Consider the following 24,585-nt stretch of genomic DNA (forward strand, 5'->3'; position numbering starts at 1 on the left):
TACACTTTCAGTTAGTGAGAAACATTTTTAGTTTTCCTGACAGCACTTAAAAAAAATTAAGAACTATGAAGTGAGAGAGAGAGTCCGCAGCTGCCAAATATACAACTGTTGGTCTGTAACAGAATGCACAAATGAAGTAGCGCGTGACTTAACATAGAAATGTCTAAAATAAAATACAGTGTGTGCTTTTGCACACACACATAAATATTAATTTTCAAACTAAAATTTGGGGTGTAAAATCAGCAAACAAACAATTCATTATGATCTCATATTCTTGGTAAAAACAACTACAATAAAACAGACTGTTCATAGGTAGGTACTAGGCAAACTGCCCGAGGGCATTTATAAGCCTAGCCAGAGTGTGTCGGCTTTCACCACCCCATTGATTAATTAACTGATCCTCTGTCAAGCAGAGCCAATGAAGTGATCCCAGGGGTGTATTTTGTGTTACTCATCCACTCGTCAAGGTTTCTCTTAAAGTGTGTTAGTGAAGGGCTCTGCCTGATGTAATTTGGAATTTTGTTCCAAAGTATGGGGAGTCTCTGCGACAGGAATCTATCCCTCCAGCATGTTCTATTTATTGTTGTGGCGAGGTTTAGCTCACTAGAGCGAGTGGCTCGCAGTGACTTGGATTTCTTTAGGTGGAGCATGTCCATCAATTCTGAGTTGGAGATGGCTTTGTAAGTCAGGCAGAGATCACCTCTGAGTAAGCGATATGCCACTGAGTACAGCCGGAGTTTTTTCAGTTGGGCTGCATAGGACATATGTTTGAGGCCAGTAATCCTCTTGGTGAGGAACTTTTGTGATCTTTCCAGCTGCTGGAAGTGTCTTGTGAGGTACATCCCAAATGGAGCATTGTACTCTATGATGGGTCTAATGAGTGACAACAAGAAGGGCACTATAACCTCTTTATTTCTAGATGTGAACCCTTCAGCAATTTCCTAACTACTTTGGCAATATGATTGTCAAAGGAGAGATTACTATCTACCTATGTCCCCAGATCTCTTATTACTTCTTATGCATTAAGAGGGCTGCCATCTATGTGGTAATTCATGGGTGTTTTTTTTTCCCCAAATGGGATGACTATGCATTTTTTGGCATTTAGCTTGAGGCCATGACTTTGACACCAGGTGTCAGTCTCAGTAAGGCCTTTTTGGAGGATGTCCATGTCAGCCGGAGAGTCAATTATGGCTCCCAGTTTGCAGTCATCGGCAAACTTGGTTAGCCATAGTCCTCCTGTGTTTGCCTGTACTTCTGAGAAGTATGTGCTGAACAGTAGGGGTCCCAGGACAGAGCCTTGCAGGACACCACTTGTGACTGGTTTAGAGCCAGACCTTGAGCCCGCTATTCTTACCGTGTGAGTTCTGTCTGTAAGTCAGTTGGCAACCCATCTCATGACGTGGGAGTTTATGTTCAGGCTGGAGAGTTTTTCTGTAATATCCAAGTGGGGAATGGTGTCGAGAGCCTTGGCGAGGTCAAGGTAGGCTGTGTGAACCACCTTTCCCTCGTCTATGGCCTTGCTGACTGTCTCTAAGAAGTCTACCAGATTTAGTAGGCATGATCTGCCCTTAAAGCCGAACTGGGTCGGGTCAAGTGTTTGGAGGTTCCCAATGTCTTTGTTAAGGAGTTCCATTTTGGAGGTTCCCAATGTCTTTGTCCCAAAGTGGCAAAAAATATGACCAATCAGTTTAAATACTACTACACAGATCTCCGGCTAACTTTGAAAAATTATCAAACTTTGACAGCAAGACATGTTGTTTAATAAGCTACGTACACACGTTAATTCAATCATGTTAAACATTGTTTTACATATATCTGAAAAACAAGCATCCCCACTGTATCTGAAACCACACTGAAAGGGGTGTAAAATCCAGCAAACAATTAATCCAATATGATCTCATATTCTCGGTAAAAAAGGCTACGATAAAACAGATTGAAACAAAGTGGCAAAAACTATGACCAATCAGTTTAAATACTACTAGCACAGATCTCCGGCTAATTTTGAAAAAGTAGCAAAACTTTGACAGCAAGATGATTTGTTTAATATGCTACGTACATAAGTTAATTCAATAATTTTAAGCATTGTTTTTACATATATCAGAAAAAAACAGTATCTCCACTGTATCCGAAACCACACTGAAATCTCTGATCGCGTTTACAGCATAAACTTAAAAACACACCTAGAACTTGGCATCTACAGATTAAAGGCTTAGGGTTTGTATTCCCAATGCTTCCAAAAATAAGGCAATTATTTCCCAACTATTCACTACACTGTTTTTAATGTCCACTCAAATCAAATGGTTTCACTGCATCTTTTACCATGTAGAAATAACGGAAGTACAAATACCTACATCTATAAATCAGACCACGCCATGTAAAAACTCTAAAGTATAACTAAATATTAAGAAAGGTGAACCAACAACTCAACAAAAGTTACTGCATTTCTAGCACCTCAAACGCCAGTTTCCCAACAGGTAAACATTACTTCCTTCTAACATAAAGCTATACTGATAAACGTATGCCACACTCACCCACTCATTAGCCTTAGAGTTGAACGTGTAAAGTGCTACCTGTCCGGTAACGTCAACAATACTATTTATATAGGGATCATGTTGTTTTAAGGCTGCAAGACTCATACTATGTCCCGCTTTACCTATCGACTCCATTTTGGATAGAGGATCCCGGGACTGGAACTCGGATACAACTACTCAAGCTTCCCCCCAGGACAACGTCTCAGAAACTCCGTTCCTACCAACATTTTCAGTTTTGTTTCTTTGTACGAACCAGGTTTACTGTTTTTGTACCATGTCACACATTGCGCAGTAAAAAGCACATAAACAACTGTCAGAATACAAAGGAACGTATTAAATATTGCTAGAGTTCCCACACTTTTCCTCATTATGTGCATATCGTCTTGTATAAAGGAAAACAGGACGGTGGGAGTGACATTACTTCTTGTATTGTCAATCCGTTTTGCTACGAGAGTAGACATTAGACTTTTAGTTCAGTGTTTGGGAAGCAGCACGAAATTCATGAATATTAAAACTGCTGAGAAGTTAATAAAGATAGCACCATTTTGCGATATATGAGAGGAAAAACTGTCCTGCAACATCAACAAAAAAGTGAAGCAGTTTGAAATAGATGTTACGAGGCTAAGCAGCAGGGATTGGAAAGGATGTCAACAGAAAACACACATCAGTATGGAAAGAGAGAGGGCATTGTTGGCTATATATTGCTTTGTTTAGAAAATCAGCTGATAGAAACTAAATCTGCAACGTACTAAAATGTAAGGTAGTCTTTAACTGTTAATGCTTTATTCCAGCATTGCACTGGGATTTCACTGTTAGAAGGTCACGATCCTGAAATTTTGGAGCAGCATACGTGTCAACTGCTATCATTCTGGCTCTCAAATTTAGACGTGTTCCTCCTAATTTTATGATGTGCTTCATAAAATCAGATCTGTTTATGTGCACATGCCTAAAACATAAAGTGAAACACGTAAAGTTAAACAAAGATTCACTACCGCTAACTATATAGGGTCAAGCATATCAATATATTCTGTCGTGAAAAATAAAAAGTGTCTTCTGACCATCAGCTATGATTTTTAAAGATCATTGGTAAGATTTTTAATGCTTGCAGGTTGAGAGGTACAGGGAGCAAAACTGCACACTATTTCAGAAAGCCAAAAGTGTAACATTTTAGTTATTTATTTATTTATTTGTTTATTCACTAAATCAGACTAGATCACTAAAGCCAATAACTCTGCTGGTGGAGCACTATTCTCTTGCGCCATAGCCAAATTATGGAACTCACTCCCCCACAATTACCTCTGTACCATCATGCACCCACTTCAAAACTTTACTAAAAGCGCACCTAAAAACATGCTGGCTATGCCCTTGCAACTCCCACTCTAATATAATCCACCCCATCCAACCACTACCTTTCTTTCCACTCCACTAACTACCTTGATTATAGCAAGCTCAGATGCTCATAAGCCTAGTACTTATTATACAGCGGGAACTTCTCATTGTAACATTTGTTAATGTCTGTTATGTACTTCACAGATAAAGTTTCTAGTTGTCTACTGATGTACTATGTTCTTCATCTGTAAATATGTTGTAAGTAATTGCTATGTTAAATTGTTAATCGCTATGTAATCCAGTGTAACTACTGTCTGTTTATTTTACTGTGGAGCTTTTCTTCCCGGGCCTCCGCTGAAAATGGACCTACGTCCAGTCGGACACTCCCGGTCAACAAATTTAAATAAATAAATTGTTTATTTGCATTTGTTTACCAGGGTGGTACATTGGGCCGTAGCGAGCCCATTTTCAATGGAGGCCCTGGGAGAAAAACTCCACATTAAACGTAATCATACAATAGAAACAATTTGAGTAGCAGTTCGGTAAAGAAAGTCATAGCTCACTACTACGTACATTTGAGAGCTCTCATTAACAGTTAAGTAAACACAGTAAAAGCTAACTACATTAACTGCAGTACAGTAAAAGTTATGCAGCCACAGTTGAGTAAGAGTAGGAGCTTGTTATTAGCAACTACATTAGTCTCAGTATAAAATAAGAGATTGTGTTTAATGCTATATAAGGTGCCACAGATACTATGAAACATGTTTACAGTTGAACTTTAGTAATTTGGTAAGAATATTAAAACACTTATAAATATATGTTCTGCAGGATTTACTGTAAAGTTAAGATATGAGAATAAATTTCAATCATATAAGTCAAAAGTAAAAGTAAGGAGTGCGTATCATGTACATAAAGTCAATATGATATTCATGTTAGTAGGTAGACAAGTTTAGCTTGTAATGGGGATGTCAATGAAGGGGACAGTAGTGGAGCTGGGGAAGCAGGTTATGGGAGATGCCGCATTAGCGCATGTGTAGTGCCGTAGAGTGAAGCAGTGTTGTAACAGAGACTTTGTGAAAGAAGAAGCATTGTTGGTGGGCCTTATTGTTAATAGGAGTGCATTATACTAGTTGGCAGTCAAGAAGGATTAAAGCATTTGTCCAGCAGGAAGGTTTGGTGTTTCAATTTGCAGGTGAAGTTGGTTCTCAGATCTGAGAGTTCTGTTTGGGTGATTAACTACAGAATAAGGGCTGGGCAGTCTGATGGTTTATAGATGATTTTGTATGCTGTTAATTGTAAGTAAGTTAGGTAGTGTGGAAATTCAAGCTAATTTAGTAATTGTAAGGAGGAGCAGTGATGAGAGGAATATTTTGCATTAGTTGCAAACTTGGCAGTTTTATTGTAGCAAGCTTGGTTTTCTGTGAGGATTGGATATTGGTGAGAAGGGGAGCACCATATAGGAGAGAAGGTAGAAGAAAGGTTAAGGCATGGGTTTGTTTTGTAGAGCAGCTAAGAAAGTGCTTATGTCTATAGAGGATACCCAATTTTTTATGTGTTTTTTTTTTATACTATTGTGCGCATGTGGGTCAAAAGTTAGGTTTTCATCTAAGATGATGCCTAGTAATTTTGTATGAGATACAATCTCAATAATAGTTTTGTTTTGGGAAAATGTAGATAATTCAGTCTTGTTTAAGGGTAGTGGATTTCTTAGTAGTCAATAACAGGACTTTAGTTTTATTAGGGTTTAGAGCAAGATGATTGTTGGTCATCCAGGTTTCGGTAGATGTAAGGGGATTTGGGGTAATTTTTTGAAGTTCAGATGTAGAGTTTGCAGAGCAGATGATAGTTGAATCATCCGCATATTGTGTTACAGATCAGTGACTAAGTGGAGTGGAGTGGAAGTAGATGATGAAAATAGTGGAAAGGATTGGACTGAAATTTAAGATTTTGCTGATCAGATAATACATCATCCAAAGCAAGAAATATGTCTCACTTTATTATCAAAATAACTTGTGTTGCAAATTATTTGTTTATATCAAGGAGTATGAGATAAGACATCCTTGTTTAATGCAGCATTTAGAAGAAAGTTCAAAATGTATTTATTCCTAAAATGTCAGGAAATGTATATTTCATATCTTCTTTTGCAGATACAACTGCCCAAATTAAGAATGTCTTAAGAAAGTGGGTAGCCTTACATGGCCAGTCAGTTATCTTTGGCTAGGTAAATTGCTCGTTAGTTCAGTGGACTGCAGTCCAGTAGTTAAAAGCCTTACAAATGTACATGCTCTGAAAGTTTACCTGGTAAAATGACTGCAAAAAAGTAAGGTTTAATATTATTTATGTGTGTGCACCAGAAGGGTTTTCTGGGCAGACCCCATTTTCAGAAGAAGCTTTGGAAACAAAGTTCCTGTATTATTATCATTACAAGTAATTAAAATGGATAAGCAAGTACATGCATTGAAATGGCTGTATATAATACAAGGCATAACTAGGAATGAAATGAAAAAATTATGGGAAAAAAGCTAACAGAAAAACTAAAAACACAATAATGTCTAGTAACTGCAGGAGGGTTTCTGTAAAAGTCAGCAAAGCAAACATTTTGAACATATATGTAATCTGCAAATAATTTTAAGCATATGCATGTAGCTAGCATAAACACAATGATTATATGACAATGTTAGTACAATTACAGAACACACAAAAGGATGACTAGCATAAGCAATGCAAGTATATTAATCAAAGTCTGTCAAACATAAAAAGCACATGCAGTACTGGCAAAAAACACACACTGAAACATAAAGTATCTAGCATGGAGACAACCATAAATGACATACCTACCATAACCACAGTGGAATGTATAACATAATTAATATAAACAAACATATGAATAGCTAGTAGAACCAGGATAAGCATATCTGACAGATTTATGATAACTAGAAAAGACAGCTTAGGCATATAACAAAAATCTCTTAAAGAAAAACAGTATAATGTTATTAGTACTGGTATGCATACAATATCATTTTTAAAATTTCACTGTGGTAATTTTGTAGTTATTCCATCTAAATAAGGGTGGGTATTACCAATTATTCCGCTATCCAGTAGCTACACATCATGCCTAATATGATCTGGTCATGTATTATGGAACCAAACACTGACGGTGGTCTGGGATTTAATTAGAAGGCAGTGTAATCTATGATATGCAGATGGAATAATTCAGGATGAAATGAGCTGAATGCCTTGAAGTTATTTACTATTCATCACCTGGGCTGTGCAACTTCAGGAGACTGGTGAGAGACTGGTGTACTTGTTTATGTATTAAAAGCAAAATTTAGTTAACATTTGACAGTAATGGCTGTGAAAGGAAGATATCTTAGAGAAAGCAAGCTTTAAACATTGGTAGAATTTGAAAAAAAAGAAGGAGAAGAAAACAAAGCTATCTTATTATATGTGCTGTCTAGCTGGTTAGGCAAAGATTTCTGTACATTGGTGAAAAATACTGATTAGAACAAGCAGTGAAGGCAGAAGAAGAGCTTGTGGCACTGTCAGTTTTGAATGTGTTGTGATTATGGCTTTATTTTGTTATAACATGTTCAGATTTTTTTTACTTTTTGACTACACAATCTGCATGTTGGTGACGTTTTTGATTATTATCTAGTGAATTTCTAAGCACATGATGAGAATGACATTTTTATGTATTTATTTACTTATTTGCTACCTAGGTAAGTGAAGTGGTCAGCTGGTCAAAAACCTTTCTCAGCCATGATCCAGACCACAGGTACAAATACAACATGGAAGAGTATAAATTATGCCAAGAGGTACAGAAATGTATATAGTGCAATAAAGCAGTTCCATTTTGAAACAAAGGAACAAATAGATATGCACATAAATAACTATGCATAGATAGATAGATAGATATATAGATAGATAGATAGATAGATAGATATATTAAATATGCAAAAAGACTTTTCAGTACTTTCAGGGTGTAGGAAACACAAAGCAGTCTCAAGTATCTGTTAAATCAAATGTACAATATGTGGATAGCTCCATACAGGATAAAATATGGAAGTGTATTACTTCACAAGTACGCTAACCAATATCCCCAGAGTGGCAACTTTTGTAAATATGCAGGGAGTCATTCCATTTCCTTCAAAGACTGGGGTAGGCCTGATATTTTTTAACTGATTATGACAGCAGGTTCAGGTGGCTCAAACAATACTGGAAAAGACTTTACCAGCAGCAACACAGAATGAGAACCTTACAATAGTTAAGATCTCCTACACTAGGATTTAGTGGCTAGTGATATGGTTTTATTGCTAGACTATAGGTCAGCAATGGTTAGTATTTTAGTGTAAAATCTGAAGGTAAAAGTGGCCAAGGGAAATAGCACTCTCACTGTAATAGGGAGCAACTTAAACTTCTGCAAGGTGAGACAGTGGTATTCAACATGACCAATCAGTATAATGAAACAGACATTACTGATTATTGTTTGCAGTAAATTGATATTGTAGATGGCATTAAGGGCAACACAGTGTTCCCCAATACTCAGGACCTTCAAAGTCACTTTCATATTTGTGTTAGAGTAAAACAAGTTGTTGTCCAAGACTGCTGCATGCTGTTTTGGGAAGTTCCCATGTTGGGAATGATGCCGATAGCAAAAAAAAAAAAAAAACACTCATTTCAAGTTATTCCATTACACTGCATGCAGCAGGCAATTCTCAAGCTGTTAGCAAACCCTTTGCAATACAGGAAAAAATATTGAATTTTAATAATAGAAACAAATTAATCAAAAACATAAGAATGTATATTAGTCTGGATATCTAGAGGTTTATACCTACTCACTATCTAGAATCAAATCACAGACAGTATTTTGTTTGCAAAGTAGCAGAATGTATTTTGAGAACCAAGCCAACACAGGAATAGAGAAAGGAAATTTTACCACAAGGGATGACTGCAATTAGGGGCACAGAAAATAGCCTGGGGGGGGGGCTAGAATTTTTTGGAGACAATTAGTAAAGGAACTAGGGAATTGGGAACAAATAACTATGGATGAGGCCTAGCAGAACTTTGGACTGCTAGTTGGAGACTGCTTTCCCTACCAGGGATTGATAAAAGGGTATAGGCAAAGAGAAATGGGTATATGAAGACCAACACTGGTTGAGTTTATATTTGAATCTAGAATAGAAATTAATATGACATAAAATAATGCTAACTATAATAATCAGAAGAAGTTAGAAAAGACTGGGAAATATGAATGAAAAGGCAATGTACAAAAGGATAATGAGAGGGTATTTGTATGGCTCCCAGGTATGCAACAAAACCTAGAAAGTTTAGGTGTTTGTAAGGAAGTATCTTCATAGATACTTTTACATCCGAAGTAGATTTCAGACACATTTTTTCACAGGTAGACAGCAACTTGTAGAGGTGTGATGGGAAAGAGAGATCTACTTGGGAACATGTTTTTGGGAATGCAATGAGTTGGTAGATTTTAGTAATTACCTGCAGGGTACCTTGTTAGGCATATCGAAGTAGCAAATTATTATAGGTAAGGATATTATTCATTTGAGTTAGGATATCAAAACTGATTGGCTGCACATAGTAAGGCCCTTTTATGTTTATACTGTTGGCTGCCAAAAAAAAGCAATTACTAGAAAATGGAAATCAAAATCTAAACCAACCACAACAGAATAATTGAATGTTGTAAAGGAGATAAAACAATTGGATATGGGATTTTTAAAAAAGAGAAAGAGAAAACTACATAGAAGTAAATTGAATCTATGGGAATCTATGGGAACAATACATGCATAATGTGCAACAGGAGAAGGAGGAATGAGGTTTCAGGGAAGGAAGGACTTGAGCAATATATGTAACAGTAACATTACATTGAATAATATTAATTATGAAAGAAACTATATATGCAAAATGCATGAAAAAGAAGAATCTTTGTAATGGTTTGTTTTCTCTTTTATAGCTGTATGTATACCTATGTCACTGTGTAATGTGTGAAGTTAATAAAAGTGTTAAAAACAGATCCTGCTTGACTAAGTCATTAAGTTTCTTTCAGACTATACAGGAATCTTTTGGAAGCTGTAAATGCAGTCTTATTAGTTGTTGTAATCTCAAAAAAAAAAAAAAAAAACACAAGTGAACTTAGTAAAACAAATACAAATACCCTTTCCACAAAGAACAGAGCCAAAATGCTGTGTAAAAATGAATGCTTTCATTCTTTCTTAAGTAGAACTTCTTCAGATTAACCACAATTGGAAGCCGCAGTCTTTTAAAATGTAAATTAACTAAGTATAATGCTTGATGCAAAAAAAGCTGATAGTTAAAGAAACAGGACACCTAATACAGTTTGCATGCTAAAATTTGTTAAAAATAACAGCTTCTTTAATAATTACTTAAGAAAAAACAATGTTGCAACTTTATCCATTACTGGAGCAATACTGAAACAAAGTAATACAATACAGGATTTAAAGTTTATCTGCTCTCATATGAAGTAAACTACACAGAGAAATGTTGTCATTTAAACCAGGGGCTTGTGTTGCATTCAATAATACTTGCCAATAAACTTCCCTGGTCTTCAAAAAGGCTAACCAATTGCCTCTTTGTGGGTTAAAGTATACTTTCTCCTAGACACAAAAACTACATTTATTAAAACTAATGCATATATTTTCTTGTTTCGCTAAGGCATTATAGATATTTTTTGTATTAATAACATAGCAATGCTGGTGTATACTGGAGTTCAGACTTTTTTCAGTTTTTCTGATGTAGAAAGCTGGACAAGATAAACATGTAGCTAATTAAACCACACCACTGGATCAACAGTCATATGTAATTACCACACTTTTTCATGTCATTAACACGGGGTTATATTGAGGGTTTGTATTTGTGGCCTTTGAGAATATGTTTGATACTCTTGCCCTTTTTATATACACATTTTGGGTGGTCTCCAATTTTCTCAGTTAACCCAAAAACTCCATTACAAATGGACACATGCCTTTGAAGAATGGCCCTATTGTGGTGGTAAGTCATCACCAGGGTGTTAAAAAACTTATTGTCTGATGTCTTGTTCTTAATAGATAACTCCAAACCACGTAAGAGTGGCCCATATTGGGTGTGCCTGTGCTCCTGTATAAAGGTAATCAATTTGTCTATCATAGTGACAGGGTATTTCTTGTCAAGAAACATTTGCTTAAGTTGTATCAGTTCACTATTAAAGACACTGACTTCTGTAATAAGCTTAGATAGATGACTCATTTGTCCTTTGACTAAGTTCTTCTTTTGCCAGTAAGGGTGTAAGCTGTTCATAGGTTTATAGGTGTGTACTAGGCTAATGACCCTGGGGCCTTTACAAGCCTAGCCATAGGATTACCCTGGCATAGTGCCACCCGACCTTAGTTCCCAGTGCCTCTGTCAAGTAGAGCCACTGGTGTTATCCCCGGGGTGAATTTTGTGTTTCCCATCCACTCATCAAGATTTCTCTTAAAGAGGGTCAGTGAGGTGCTCTGCTTGACATGTATGGGAAGTCTGTTCAATAACATGGGCAGTCTCTGGGTTATGAACCTGTCCCTCCAGCATGTTCTGTTAATTGTGGGAATGAAGTTGAGGTCTCTGGAGTGTGTGGTGTGGAGGGATTGGAATTTCTTTAGATGTAGCATTTCTAACAGAGCTGGGTCAGACATGGCTTTGTAAGTCAAGCAGAGATTGTCTCTAAGTAGATGATATGAGACAGAGAATAGTTGGAGTTTTTTGAGGCTGTCCATATAGGACAAGTGTTTAAGGCCTAGGATCCTCTTTGTGAGGTACTTTTGGGGCCTCTCCAGTTGTTGCAGATGTCTAGTGAGATACCTGCCAAATGGGGCATTGTACTCGATGATTGGCCTAATGAGGGAAGAGTAGAGGGAGACAATGACCTCTTTCCTCCTGGATGCAAAACCCTTAGTAATGAGATGTGCCACATAGAAGGACTTTCTGACCACAGTGGCAGTGTGGTGATCAAAAGAGAGGTTGCTGTCAACCTGTGTTCCCATATCTCTTATAACGTCTTCTGTGTTCAGTGGACAACCATCAATGTGGTAATTCACGAGAACCAGGTTTTTCCCAAAGGGGATGATGACACATTTTTTTGGCATTGAGCTTAAGGCCATGGTTCTGACACCAGTCGTTGGTCACAGTGAGGCCATTCTGTAGGATGTCAGCATCACTTGGGGAGTTAATAATAGCTCCCAACTTGCAATCGTCTGTGAACTTTGTCAGCCAGAGTTCCTTTGTGTTGGCCTGGACTTCAGAGAAGTAGATATCAAACAGGAGAAGACCGAGGACTAAACCCTGTGGGACTCCACTCATGACTAATCGGCAGTCTGACTTGGAGTCAGCTACTTTCACACTGTGGGTTCTATCTGTGATCCAGTTTGCAACCCACCTAGTGATATAGGGGTTGATGCCAAGCTTAGTGAGTTTCCCTATGATTCCTGATTGGGGAATGGTATCAAAAGCAGATCAAGGTAGGCTGTATGAACCACCTTGCCTTCATCCACAGCTCTGGTGACTCAAAGAAGTTGACCAAGTTGAGCAGGCATGGTCTACCCTTCAGAAAACCAAACTGTGTGGGATCCAGAGTTTGGAAATTCCCTATATCCTTGTTTATTAGGTCCATGATGATGCATTCCATAGCTTTGCATATCAGACTCATCAGGCTAATGGGGTGACAGTTCCCAGGGTCTGTAGTCGCTCCTCCTTTGTGGAGAGGGATGACTGTAGCCGTGCACCACTCGGCAGGGACAAAGCTTGAGATGAGGCTGTTATTGAACAGGGCATATAGGTGAGGTGCCAGTTCACTCTGTAGTTCATGTAGAACACAACCAGGGATATTGTCAGGTCCCATAGAAGCTGTATTCTTGGCCTTGGACAGTGCTGTTTTAACTTGTGCAACAGTAATACTGGGTGCCTGGCAATCTACTGGTATTGTGATTGGTCCTTTGGGGAGGGAGAGGAGGGTAAAGTTGGTACTGAATCTGTCAGCCAGTACACTGGCAATATCTGGAGGTACCACTGTGCAGTAGCTCAGAGCAAATCTGGGTATTGCCGTGGAGATTCTTTACATAACTATAGAAGGCCTTGTGGTTGTCTTTACTATCTGCTGCAATTCTGTTTTCATGCGTAGCTTTACAGGTTTTGATGAGGGATCTCAACTTTTTGTTGAGGCAGATAAGGGAGTTTTTCTAGTCTTGGGACTTCACCTTATTCCGCATCAGTTTCCTCCTTCTGTTGTAGAGTTTGTTTATGGCAGGGAACCACCAGATTGGCTTCCTTTTTTTGGAGGAGAGTGTCTTGGTTCTATTGGGTATGGCTAGATCCATGTATTTGTGTACATGTTCATACAGTGCATTGGTGTATGATTCTGCAGTCACGCAACTATTCTCCATTTGCATGGGTGCTGTGAAGTTAGCCACCTCTGTTTTTAGGATCCCAAAGTTAGCTGTGGAGAAATTTTCATAGTGGTTACCTTTGTTGGGGGGGTGGGATGGATGTGGATTTCCAAGGTGATTAGTTTGTGGTCAGATATAACCAGGGAGGAGCTGACTATTGGTGTAGAGCAACAGTCACCCATGTTAGTAATGACCAGGTCAAGGATGTTGCTAACTCTAGTGGGGGCAAGAACGAGCTGGTCAAGGGCATTGGAATTTATGAACTCCAGGAAACGTCAGGCAAGTGTATTGGTACATGAGTAGTTTACCAGTTAATGGAGGAGTAGTTGAAGTTGCCTAGTAAGAGAGTGTTAGGTTGGGCGCTAATATTCTCCAGGGTGCTTAGGAACATGGAGTGCGAATCTTGGGAAATGGTTTGGGACCTATAGCAGTGTACAACCTGAATCGATGTCTTACCCAATGTTAGCTGCACCTGAAGTATCTCTGATGCATTATTTTGGGCTACCAGTCTGGAGGTATGCACATACTTTATGAATATGGAAATACCACCGCCTTTGGAGCTTTGGTCTAAGTTCTGGGGCAGAAAGGTGTGGAATAAGTTATAGCCTGGTAGTGCAGGGGTGCTTTCTGCTGCCTTGAACCAGGTCTCTGTTACAGCACAAATTTCGATGTTCTCCATTTTAAGGAGTTCGTCAAGTGAGTGCATTTTGAGATTTAGACTTCTAGTGTTGGGCAACATGACCTTCAGATTGCAATTGTTTGTAGCTGTTACTGTGGTAATTTGGTCTTTGGAACACTGCCTAAAAAAGGCACTATAGGGGTGACAAGAGCCTTGGCCAATATCCGGAAGCAGATGCAGGCCATCTCTGGCAAAGCATCGAGGTCTGTCAGTCGTGTCATCCCAGGCAGACAGATACTGGATCCCCTTAGAATGACACCAGAAACTTAGCCAATTGTTGAAATCAACCATTTTCTGCTTGTACTGTGGAATCATTCTGGGTGATGGTAGGATGCTGCTCAGAGCTAGGGTCATACCCACCTGGGCTACATAATCTGAGAGCTCCTCCACGTCTCTTTTCATGTAGTCCGGGGAGGTACATCTCAGGTCATTCACACCCACATGTACAATGACAGAGTCATATTTGTACTTGTTGTTGAGTGACCTGAGTGCATGCGTTATGTGTTGGATCCTGGCACCTGACAGGCAGCTGACTGTTACTTTCTCCTTATTCAACCTAGTGAGTGGGACATCAGTGTGCCTCACTATTGAGTCACCTATGACTAGTGTGTTGGGAATGATGTTTTGCCTTAGGGGCTTTGGTTGAGTGGCACACTGTTTAGGAGAGTTATGTGTCTTGTGATTAGTGTTGTGTTGTGGTGGTCAAATGCATTTTGCCTTGGAGGGCTCTGCTGCTTGTGTAGATTTTTATTGAGACCCCCCCCCCCCCCGCAAAGGTGAGTGTGTGGTTTGTGTTTTTATGTGAAGGCAGTATTAGTGACACCTGGTGTGTGTTCCAGAGGGCTATGTGTTCCATGTGGTGTGGTGCAAGTGTTGACCTTCTTCTCTTGACCAGCTGTTCTGGTCTTGGCTGGATAGTGCATGGCTTCCAATTTGGATATATAAGTGCATCTCTCGCAAGTCTGACTGTCGGAAGGTAAGAGGAGAGGGTTGCCAGTGTACATGAGGCGGTTGCTACATTGCCTTAGGATGCCAAGTTCACCAGGTTAATAGGAGAAAGCACATGGAACTGACCTTTAGATATGCCTGGCAGAGTGGGCATTGATAATAAGTACTAGATCTGTTTACTTGTAGAACGTTTAGTGCTGGTAGCACTTGTGTGCTACAATAATTGCTACAAGAAGTCTGGTAAAGTGCTAGACTAATAAGCTAGTATAAGTGCAGGAGAGGAGAGAACTAGTAGATCTAAGGGAAAAATCAAAGAGCAGGCTCTAGCACCACTCAGAAGCTTTCAAACAATCCTGGATACAGCAAATCTGTATCTGAACTAGACTAGTTACAGGAAAGGCAGGAAACAAGAGCAAACATGGACTTTTAAACCGGAAAGTTGAGAGAGATGGAAAACTGTCCAAACGGCCAATAAACTACAATTTCTGGGCCAGAAAACACTCATTTTGTAGTAGATAGGCTACTTAGTGCTTACCATTCCCACTGATAAGCTAGAAGGCTTCCCACCAATACAGAAAGGCTTGGGGGGCTCAGAAGCTTGCTTGCAAACAGTCCTGGAAACAGCAAATCTGTATCTGGACTAGGCTAGTTACAGGAAAGAGGGGTTGCAAGTGCAAATGCGGGATTTTAAATCAGAAAGTTGAGAGAGATGGGAAAACTGCCCAAACAGCCAATATCTACAATTTGTGGGCCCAGAAACTACTCCTTATGTGGTAGATAGGTTACCTAGTGGTTAACACTCCCACTGATAAGCTAGAATTTATTTTTATTTATTTATTTAACATTTGTTAACCGGGAAAGTCCGACTTGGAATAAAGCCAGTTTTCAGCAGAGGCCCGGGGAGAAATGCTCCAGACACATGTCTTTGTAATGTGGGAGGAAACCGGAGTACCTGGAGGAAACCCACATGAACACATGGAAGCCATGCAGATTCCACACAGAAGGCTCCCCAGCCAAGAATCAAACCAGAGAACCTCTTGCTGTGAGGCGACAAAAACTGCACCATGTAGAAGGCTTCCCTCCAACACAGAAAGGCTTGGGAGGGGGGCTCAGGAGCTTACAAACAGTCCTGGATACAGCAAATCTGTATCTGGACTATAGTTATAGGAAAGGGGGAAACAAGTGCAAATGCGGGCTTTTAAATCAGAAAGTTGAGAGAGATGGAAAAACTGCCTAAATGGCCAATAACTACAATTTCTGGGCCAGAAACCACTCCTTATGTGGTAGATAGGTTACCTAGTGCTTACCACTCCCACTGATAAGCTAGAAGGCTTCCCTCCAACACAGAAAGGCTTGTGGGCTCAGGAGCTTACAAACAGTCCTGGATACAGCAAATCTGTATCTGGATTAGACTCGTTACAGGAAAGGGGGAAAAGAACATTAGAATTTTTTTTTTTAGTAAAGTGAAAAAGGAGAAAGCTGGAACAGAAGTTAATTCAAGGTTAAGAATCTAAGTGAGTTGGCTTTCACAAATGTTCTCTCTCTGTTAGGTAGAATGAACTAATGACACTAGACTGGGAGGAATGTCCCAGATCAAATATACAGTATGGGCGGTAACTGCAAAGCCACTGAGTATAAGAACAAGACAACAATAGGGAGGGGGGCTGGGAAATTTATTACAGCTACTAGTTGTAGCCACATAATGAAAGTTTTAAATAGATAAAGGAGCAAGGAGACTCTAGAGAATGCTTTTAACTGCAAACAAATCAGTTATATGATACCTGACCAGAACACAGAAACCTCAAAAAATCACAAATGCACAGAAAAGCACAGATAGAGCACTCACAAAGAGAAAATACAACTCTCAGTATGAAAAAGCAGTTTACAGTTAAGTAATTCAGTAAACATGCAATTAGAGTAATGAAACAATATCTAGCAATGAGAAATATAGTTAAAACAGTATAAAACAGTAAAAAGGATTCTCATCCAGAAAAAAAGAGGTCATTGTTCCCCTCTACTCATCACTCATTAGACCCATTACAGAGTACAATGCCCCTTTTGGTATGTACCTCACAAGACATCTACAACAACTGGAAAGACCACAGAAATACCTCACAAAGAGGATTACTGGCCTCAAACAGATGCCCTATGCAGACCGTCTCAAAAAACTACAGCTTTACTCCATCGCATATCGCCTACTCAGGGGCGATCTCTGCCTAACATTCAAAGCTATGTCAAACCCAATGCTGTTGGACATGCCCCACTTAAAGAAATCTCAATCCCTCTGAGCTACACGCTCTAGGGACCTAAACATTGCCACCACAATAAACAGAACATGCTGGAGGGATAGATTCCTGTCCCAGAGACTTCCCATACTCTGGAACAGACTATCTATCTATGTCAAACAGAGCTCCTCATTAGCACTCTTCAAGAAAAATCTTGATGATTGGATGGGAAATGAGAAATTCACCCCGGGGATCACTTCTGTGGCTCTGCTCGACAGGGGCACAGGAAAATAATTTTCTTGGGTGGCGAAAGCCAAGGTACATTTTTTGGCTAGGCTTGTATGGGACAGAGACTTCCCATACTCTGGAACAGACTACCTATCTATGTCAAACAGTGCTCCTCATTAGCACTCTTCAAGAAAAATCTTGATGACTGGATGGGAAATAGGAAATTCACCCCAGGGATCACTTCTGTGGCTCTGCTCGACAGGGGCACAGGCAAATAATTCTCTTGGGTGGCGAAAGCCAGGGTACATTTTTTGGCTAGGCTTGTATGGGCCCTAGGGCCAATAGCCTAGTACCTACCTATGAACCTATAAATGCATTGAAACAGTAAAACAACCTTTATAACAGTGCAACATGTAGTTGATTGACTGTATAGCACAATTATAAGCATTACAGAAGTGCAATTTAATGAAATAAGTGTAAGAAATAACTTATCCTGCTCTTGGAATTTTAAGGAATTTCTGCTTAGTCTCAGTAATGAATTACAACTTACAGCGTGGTAAATACAAGCTGAGCCTTTTATAGATACAGGCTTTATATACCAGACAGGATGGAAGAATCAAGAAGATCGAATTACTACGTCTTACTAGCCCCTGCTATTACCCAATCACTCATGCTACAGAAGGTCAGGAAACCCTGTTACTCTCAATAATAATGAAGACAACAGACTATCAGTAGAAAATGGCTGCCAGAAACACATGAAACGTGAACAAAATTACTAGGCCTGGACAACAGCAGGCATCTATCAATATTATGCCACCTGAGCAGAATTCAGAAACCTCATGATAAATGCATAGAAAGAGCACTCACAAAGAGAAAATACAAGTCTCAATATGAAAAAGCAGTTTACAGTTTAGTAATTAAATAAAAATGCAATTATAGTAATGCACACTATTACAGCTACTAGCTGTAGCCACTAAATGAAAGTTTTAAACAGATAAAGGAGCAAGGTTACTCTACAGAATGCTTTTAACTGCAAACAAATCAGTTATATGATACCTGACTAGAACACAGAAATCTCAGAAAATCAAAAATGCACAGAAAAGCATGGATGGAGCACTCACAAACAGAAAATACAACTCTCAATATGCAAAAGCAGTTTACAATTAAGTAATTCAGTAAACATGCAATTAGAGTAATGAAACTGTATCTAGCAATGAGAAATACAGTTAAAATAGTATAAAACAGTACACAAATGCAATGAAACAGTAAAAAAGCTTTATAACAGTGCAAAATGTAGTAGATTAACTGTATAGCACAATTATAAGCGTTACAGAAGTGCAATTCAATAAAATAAGTGTAAGAAATAATTTATCCTGCTCTTGGAATCTTAAGGAATTTCTGCTTAGGCTCAGTAATGAATTACAATCCACAGCCTGGTAAATACAAGCAGAGCCTTTTACAGACACAGGCTTTATATACCAGACAGGATGAAAGAATCAAGATCGAATTACTACACAGTCCTACTATCCCCTGCTATTACCCAATCGCACATGCTACAGAAGGTCAGGAAACCCTGTTACTCTCAGTAATAATGAAGACAATAGACTATCAGCAGAAAAAGGCTGCCAGAAACACAGGAAACTCAAACAAAACTTCCAGGCCTGGACAACAGCAGGCCTCTATCAAGATTATGCCACCTGAGCAGAACACAGAAATCTCACGGTAAATGCACAGAAAGAGCACCCACAAAGATAAAATACAAGTCTCAGTATGAAAAAGCAGTTTACAGTTTAGTAATTAAAAATGCAATTATAGTAATGCACACTATTACAGCTACTAGCTGTAGCCACTAAATGAAAGTTTTAAACAGATAAAGGAGCAAGGAGACTCTAGAGAAAGCTTTTAACTGCAAACAAATCAGTTATATAATACCTGACTAGAACACAGAAACCTCAGAAAATCAAAAATGTACAGAAAAGCACGGATAGAGCACTCACAAACAGAAAATACATCTCTCAGTATGAAACAGCAGTTTACAGTTAAGTAATTCAGTAAACATGCAATTAGAGTAACGAAACAGTATCTAGCAATGAAAAATACAATTAAAGCAGTATAAAACAGTATATAAATGTAATGAAACAGTAAAAAAAGCTTTATAATAGTGCAAAATGTAGTAGATTAACTGTATAGCACAATTATAAGCATTACAGAAGTGCAATCCAATGAAATAAGTGTAAGAAATAACTTATCCTGCTCTTGGAATCTTAAGGAATTTCTGCTTAGTCTCAGTAATGAATTACAAGTTAAAATGCAAATATCTATTAGAATATGTAGTCTTCCTATAAATAGTGGATTCATATATATGTTCGCTGTAATTTTTGTATACTTTGCCATCCAAAAAATTATAACTGCTGACCTTCATCTGGTGGATAAATGATAGAAAAGTGGTAGGAATTAATATATTCAATATATGAACTGATTATATCAAAATTGTATTTCCACAAAATTAAAATGTTATCTAGGCATCTGAAATATTTAATACTATGATCTTTAAACAATGAATGAAAACTATAGTTATTTTCCTACCACCAGAGAATAATGTTGGCAAAAATAGTTGCAGCTGAAGCCCCCATTGCTACACCCCTTTCTGTTCAAAAAGTTCATCATCAAACCTAACAAAGCTGTTTTTAAGTACCAGTTCCATAACTGAGTAAATAACCTGTATGAGTGAATAATGTAAAGAAGTACCCATAGTCAGGTCTTCTAAGAACATAGTTAGCCCTTCTTCATGTGGGATTACTAAAAATAAATCTTTAACATAAATACATAAAAAATCAATGTCCTCATGAAAATCACACTTAGTTCTTTAAGAAAAGTGCCACGAGTCAACTAAAGCACGTGGTTTATTGTAAAAAACCCTTTGAGTGTGTGGTTCATAAATTTAGCTAAAGGCTTTGTCTTTGACCCTATAGCAGCCACAGTGGATCTCAATGTGTGGGGGGGGTCAGCCAAATTTTAGGGTTACCAAAAATAGATGGTATATAGGGGGTTTTAACTTGGAGATAACTAATTTCATCCGGCTGGAAAGAAAACTCCAAAAACAAATGATTCAAGGTCAAGTCAATTTTATCATACTCTATATTTAACTCATTACAAGAATTGGTGGTAAACAATGTACCATCATGCAAATAATTCATCATCTTCCCAGCATAGATTAAATGGTCTATAATAACCCCCCCTCCATTGATCTGATTTCATAATACACAATTTTTTGATGTTCTTAAGTTCTTGTAACAAACTGTCCTCCTTAGTTAAATTCCATTTTCAATGTCCTATGAGCTCATGAAACCTGGCCCTCAGTTCTGATTCACATAGTCTTTCAAAGAGGGCAACTGGGGGTAGGAGGGGTGGGTTAAAAGTACTTTTCCTTTTGAAGCCAGGAGCATTGTTTAAACAAAAAACATTATCAAACAACAAGCTTAAATTAATTTTTCTGATAAACATTTTTAATTTTAAAATAGTGTCCACCAGATTAAAGCTACTTGTAGGAATAAAACGAAATCCTTTAGAGAACAATTCCCCATACTGGTTAACAATATGAATATCACTATAGTTGAACATTTTAAAACCATTGAATATGCGTAAAACAGTACCTTGGTCAGTATCCGGAACCAGTCCTGAATCCAGCCTTTTAATTTTGTGTAATCTGAAGAAGTTCTGCTTAATAAAGAATGAAAGTACTTGTACACAACCTTTTGGATTCATTCTTTATGGGAAGGTTTTTTCAGTATTTTTAGTTGTTGTAATCTGTATGGATCTTGCTAAGACAATCTCAGGATTTGGAGCAGGATCAAATACGTTCACTTTTCTAAAATTTGGTATTAATCAGCACATTATTATCTGAGTTAGTAACAGGTTGACTAATAGAACTTTAAAGTACAAATTGAAGATATTACATCCAAAGACATAATAATAATGGTGTGGGGGGGTCCCCAAGGGTCATTCCTTGTAACAACACTGCTTAATATATTCATGTCTAAGTTTCCTGTTCAAAGTAGCACATTTGTCAGTAAGTGTGAGTCAGTAAGATTGGGTCAGTTATTAAGTCAGTAAATAATCAAGTTGTATTTAAGGGTTATTTGGATTCCTTGTATGTAGGGTCAATAAACAAGCACATGGAGTTTAATGCCAGCAAAACTAAAATGTTGTATTTCGGTACTAACAATCCTTGTTACAGTTTAATTTCTCCAAGTCTTTTGGGGTTTTAATACCATGACAGGAGTGGATCCCATGCCTAAGTCAAAGTATGATTAAAGTTGATGAAATTAGCACTGTTTCAATCACTGATGTTAGCCAAAAGTGCTCTTAGCAGTACCCACAATGTGCCCATAAGTGACTCATTCTGCAATTCATATGGAGTTTCATGTATCAGTAGCATATCTAAGTATGACTGTATTTTCTTTTCTTTTGAGATCCAGTGCTCCTACTACTTTTGGAAATGTCTAGGTATCCTTCTTCCACATTGCCCTCATTTATACCTGCAAATCCTGGTATTTTATGATTTTGTGTCTCTCTATACATAAGACACTGTAGTCACTGGGTGTAACAATCTCAGTGATCAATGCTACATTTATCTTCTGTTTATGGACTACTATATCTGTTTTTCTTGCACCTTTTTTTGAATTGTTGGTAATGGGTGATCCCATGAGATATAAACTTCATCATTCTCTATAAAGCCTTGTGGCTCATGTTTCAAATGCTTCTCAACTATTTCAGTATTGTAATGTTTACACAATCCCCAATGCAACAGTCTTGCCACATTATTATGCCTTTCAGTATATAGTCCTTCTGCCATTAGTATGTCACAACCAGCAGCAAGATGTGCGACTCTTTCAAATTCTGTTTTACAAAACCTGCATTTGTCTGTTTCTCCCATATGTTCAATGTACTTTGGAAACCAATGTGTGTGTAGTCCACCATCCTGTGCCACCAATATTAACCTTTCATCTTTTGGCTTAAGTTCATATGCTTTTAACCTTTCCTGCATCATATCCTGATTGACATCAAGTTGTTCCACAGGTTTTCTGTACTTGCAACTATATTTATGCCTTTTCCACATTTCCTGTCTTCTTGTCTGATTCTTCTCCTTATAGTCTTTATTTTGTTTTTGGCACATTCAGTTACTGCCTGATTTTTGTCTACTTCTAGTTTGATTTCCTTTTCCACTTGACACCATTATGCTTCTGCTAAACTAATTAGGGAAATCATCTTAGACTTGTTCTCCTCACGTTTTAACACTTTCACTATGTTTGGATCTGGTGAAGTCAACAAATCTGTATGCAGACTTATGATTGCAGATCTGTACATGTAATCAATTTTGAGGAGGCCCATACCTCCTCCAGAATGAGGAATATATAATTTTGGTTTACATTGATTTTTATATATCATTTGATAAGTGTGAAGCATTTTTCTTGTTTTCATGTCCAACTGATCTAATACCGTTTGGCTCCAGTAAATCACCCCAAAACTGTAAGTTAGAACAGGAAGAGCAATCCTTGTTACCCATATGCTTTAGACAATGTTATCTCAAACTGTGAAAAAAAAGAGATCTGAGTTTGGTAGTGGACAACAGAGTGAAGTATGAAGATAATCTTTCACTAATTTGAAGAAATGTTATGCACTGATTAGAGATATTTTATACAGTATCACTGGTTGTGATGTGATAGTATTGCTTCCTCTTTATGAGGCTGTTGTGGGACCACATACAGACTCAGTGCAGCAGCCCGAGTTTGTAATTGCATTTAGTTACATGCGCTGCAGAGAATCCAGACATTTTGCTGTAAAACACCTAGTTATAGGAAAACATTGGAATAATTCTCACTTTACTCCATACTCTATAGACTGGTAAGAGGAGATCTTAAGCTAGTCTGTAGATGTATGGATAATGCATTATTATCAGCTACCTTAGGGTTAGACGTTAATGGCATAGTATGGGTACTCATAATAATGGTTTCCTTTGGAATGTACCACTATACAACACTGTTCTGGGGAAATATAATTTTATTGTAGGGCTAGAAAGGTATGGAATTAATTGCTTTTTATGGATTAGAAAGAGTTCAGTCCTGAAAGGTTAGAGCTGGTGTAGATAAATGGTTTGGTAACAGGGTTTCTGAGTGTTCCTTGGGAAGTGACAGACTCATCTAAGGTCTCTACTGAGGCTTGGAGTTTGTGATGTATTGAATACTGAACACTGAATATTTGAATTACATGGTCAAGTTTAGGCAAATACCCAGACATTTGTACTTCTACACGTCAACATTTGGAAAAGAAAGGGAGTTAACTGTCAAGAGGGTAGGACCATATTTTAGGTTTCTGGTGACTGAATGACATGATCATAATTTTCTTAGATTTCACAAGTAATTTGCATGAGAATAACCAGTATTACTGACTTATGAAGTCCTTTTGGAGTTCTTTTTGCATGGTCTGCTTGTTTTTTTTTCCTGATGTGAAGACAAAAAAAGTCTTGTGTATACAATGTGACTTGAATCCTATCTCTTTGAAAGTACAAGTACATTCAACTGCAAAGCATCGATCCAAAAGTACAGAAACTTAAAATCACAACACTCATGTTTTGTTTTGTTTTTTTACATGGGGGCAGGCTCCCTTGCACCCCCAATGTTGGGGTTGTGTCCCCTCACTCCCTGCTAATTTTACGTACCAATTCTAAGATTGCACAACAGTGGGGAAAGGGCAAATTCCCCCACCCCCACTGTAGTGCAATCTCGCACAAACAAAATGCCATCAAAAGCTATCAAATGAGTTTCGATCGCTTTTGCTGGCTGTAAAAATGCTCATTATTAGGAACATTCAGTTATATGGAGTGCTATCCTATAGCTATAGTGAAGCCACTAATTAAAAAACATACGTTTATAGGACCCACAACTGAGCCCCGCAATCCTCCAGCTTTAAAGCAGCTTCTGTAAAATTGGGCAAAGCTAGCTCTTACCTAGATAGTTCTGTCTTCAGGGTTCTTCATGGCCATTTAATTCATGTTATCCTCAAAATACACCTGTTTCATTTTTTTTATCAAGGTCAAATTATCTACTGATTCAAAGGCTCTTTGCAAATCAGAGAAAACTTCACCAATTGCAAGGTCTTTCTCTGTGTTGGTTAGTATGTATCTGTGATCTGGTAGGTGACAGTTATGGTACCAAAGC

General features: G+C 38.2%; 1 protein-coding gene across 1 annotated transcript in view; it reads right to left on the reverse strand.

Moving 5' to 3' along the window:
• The window catches only part of DCP1A (decapping mRNA 1A), a 1,118,752-nt gene extending 1,116,040 nt beyond the window's left edge, over positions 1-2,712 (reverse strand). Inside the window, exon 1 of the mRNA XM_044077482.1 lies at positions 2,532-2,712. Within this exon, the coding sequence (XP_043933417.1) occupies positions 2,532-2,666 (135 nt within the window). The 5' untranslated portion in view covers positions 2,667-2,712. The remainder of the gene's footprint in view (positions 1-2,531) is intronic.
• Positions 2,713-24,585: the final 21,873 nt, after the last annotated feature.

The sequence above is a fragment of the Protopterus annectens genome, chromosome 7.part0 (assembly GCF_019279795.1).
Source record: "Protopterus annectens isolate FY-2018-M chromosome 7.part0, PAN1.0, whole genome shotgun sequence".
NCBI lineage: Eukaryota > Metazoa > Chordata > Ceratodontiformes > Protopteridae > Protopterus > Protopterus annectens.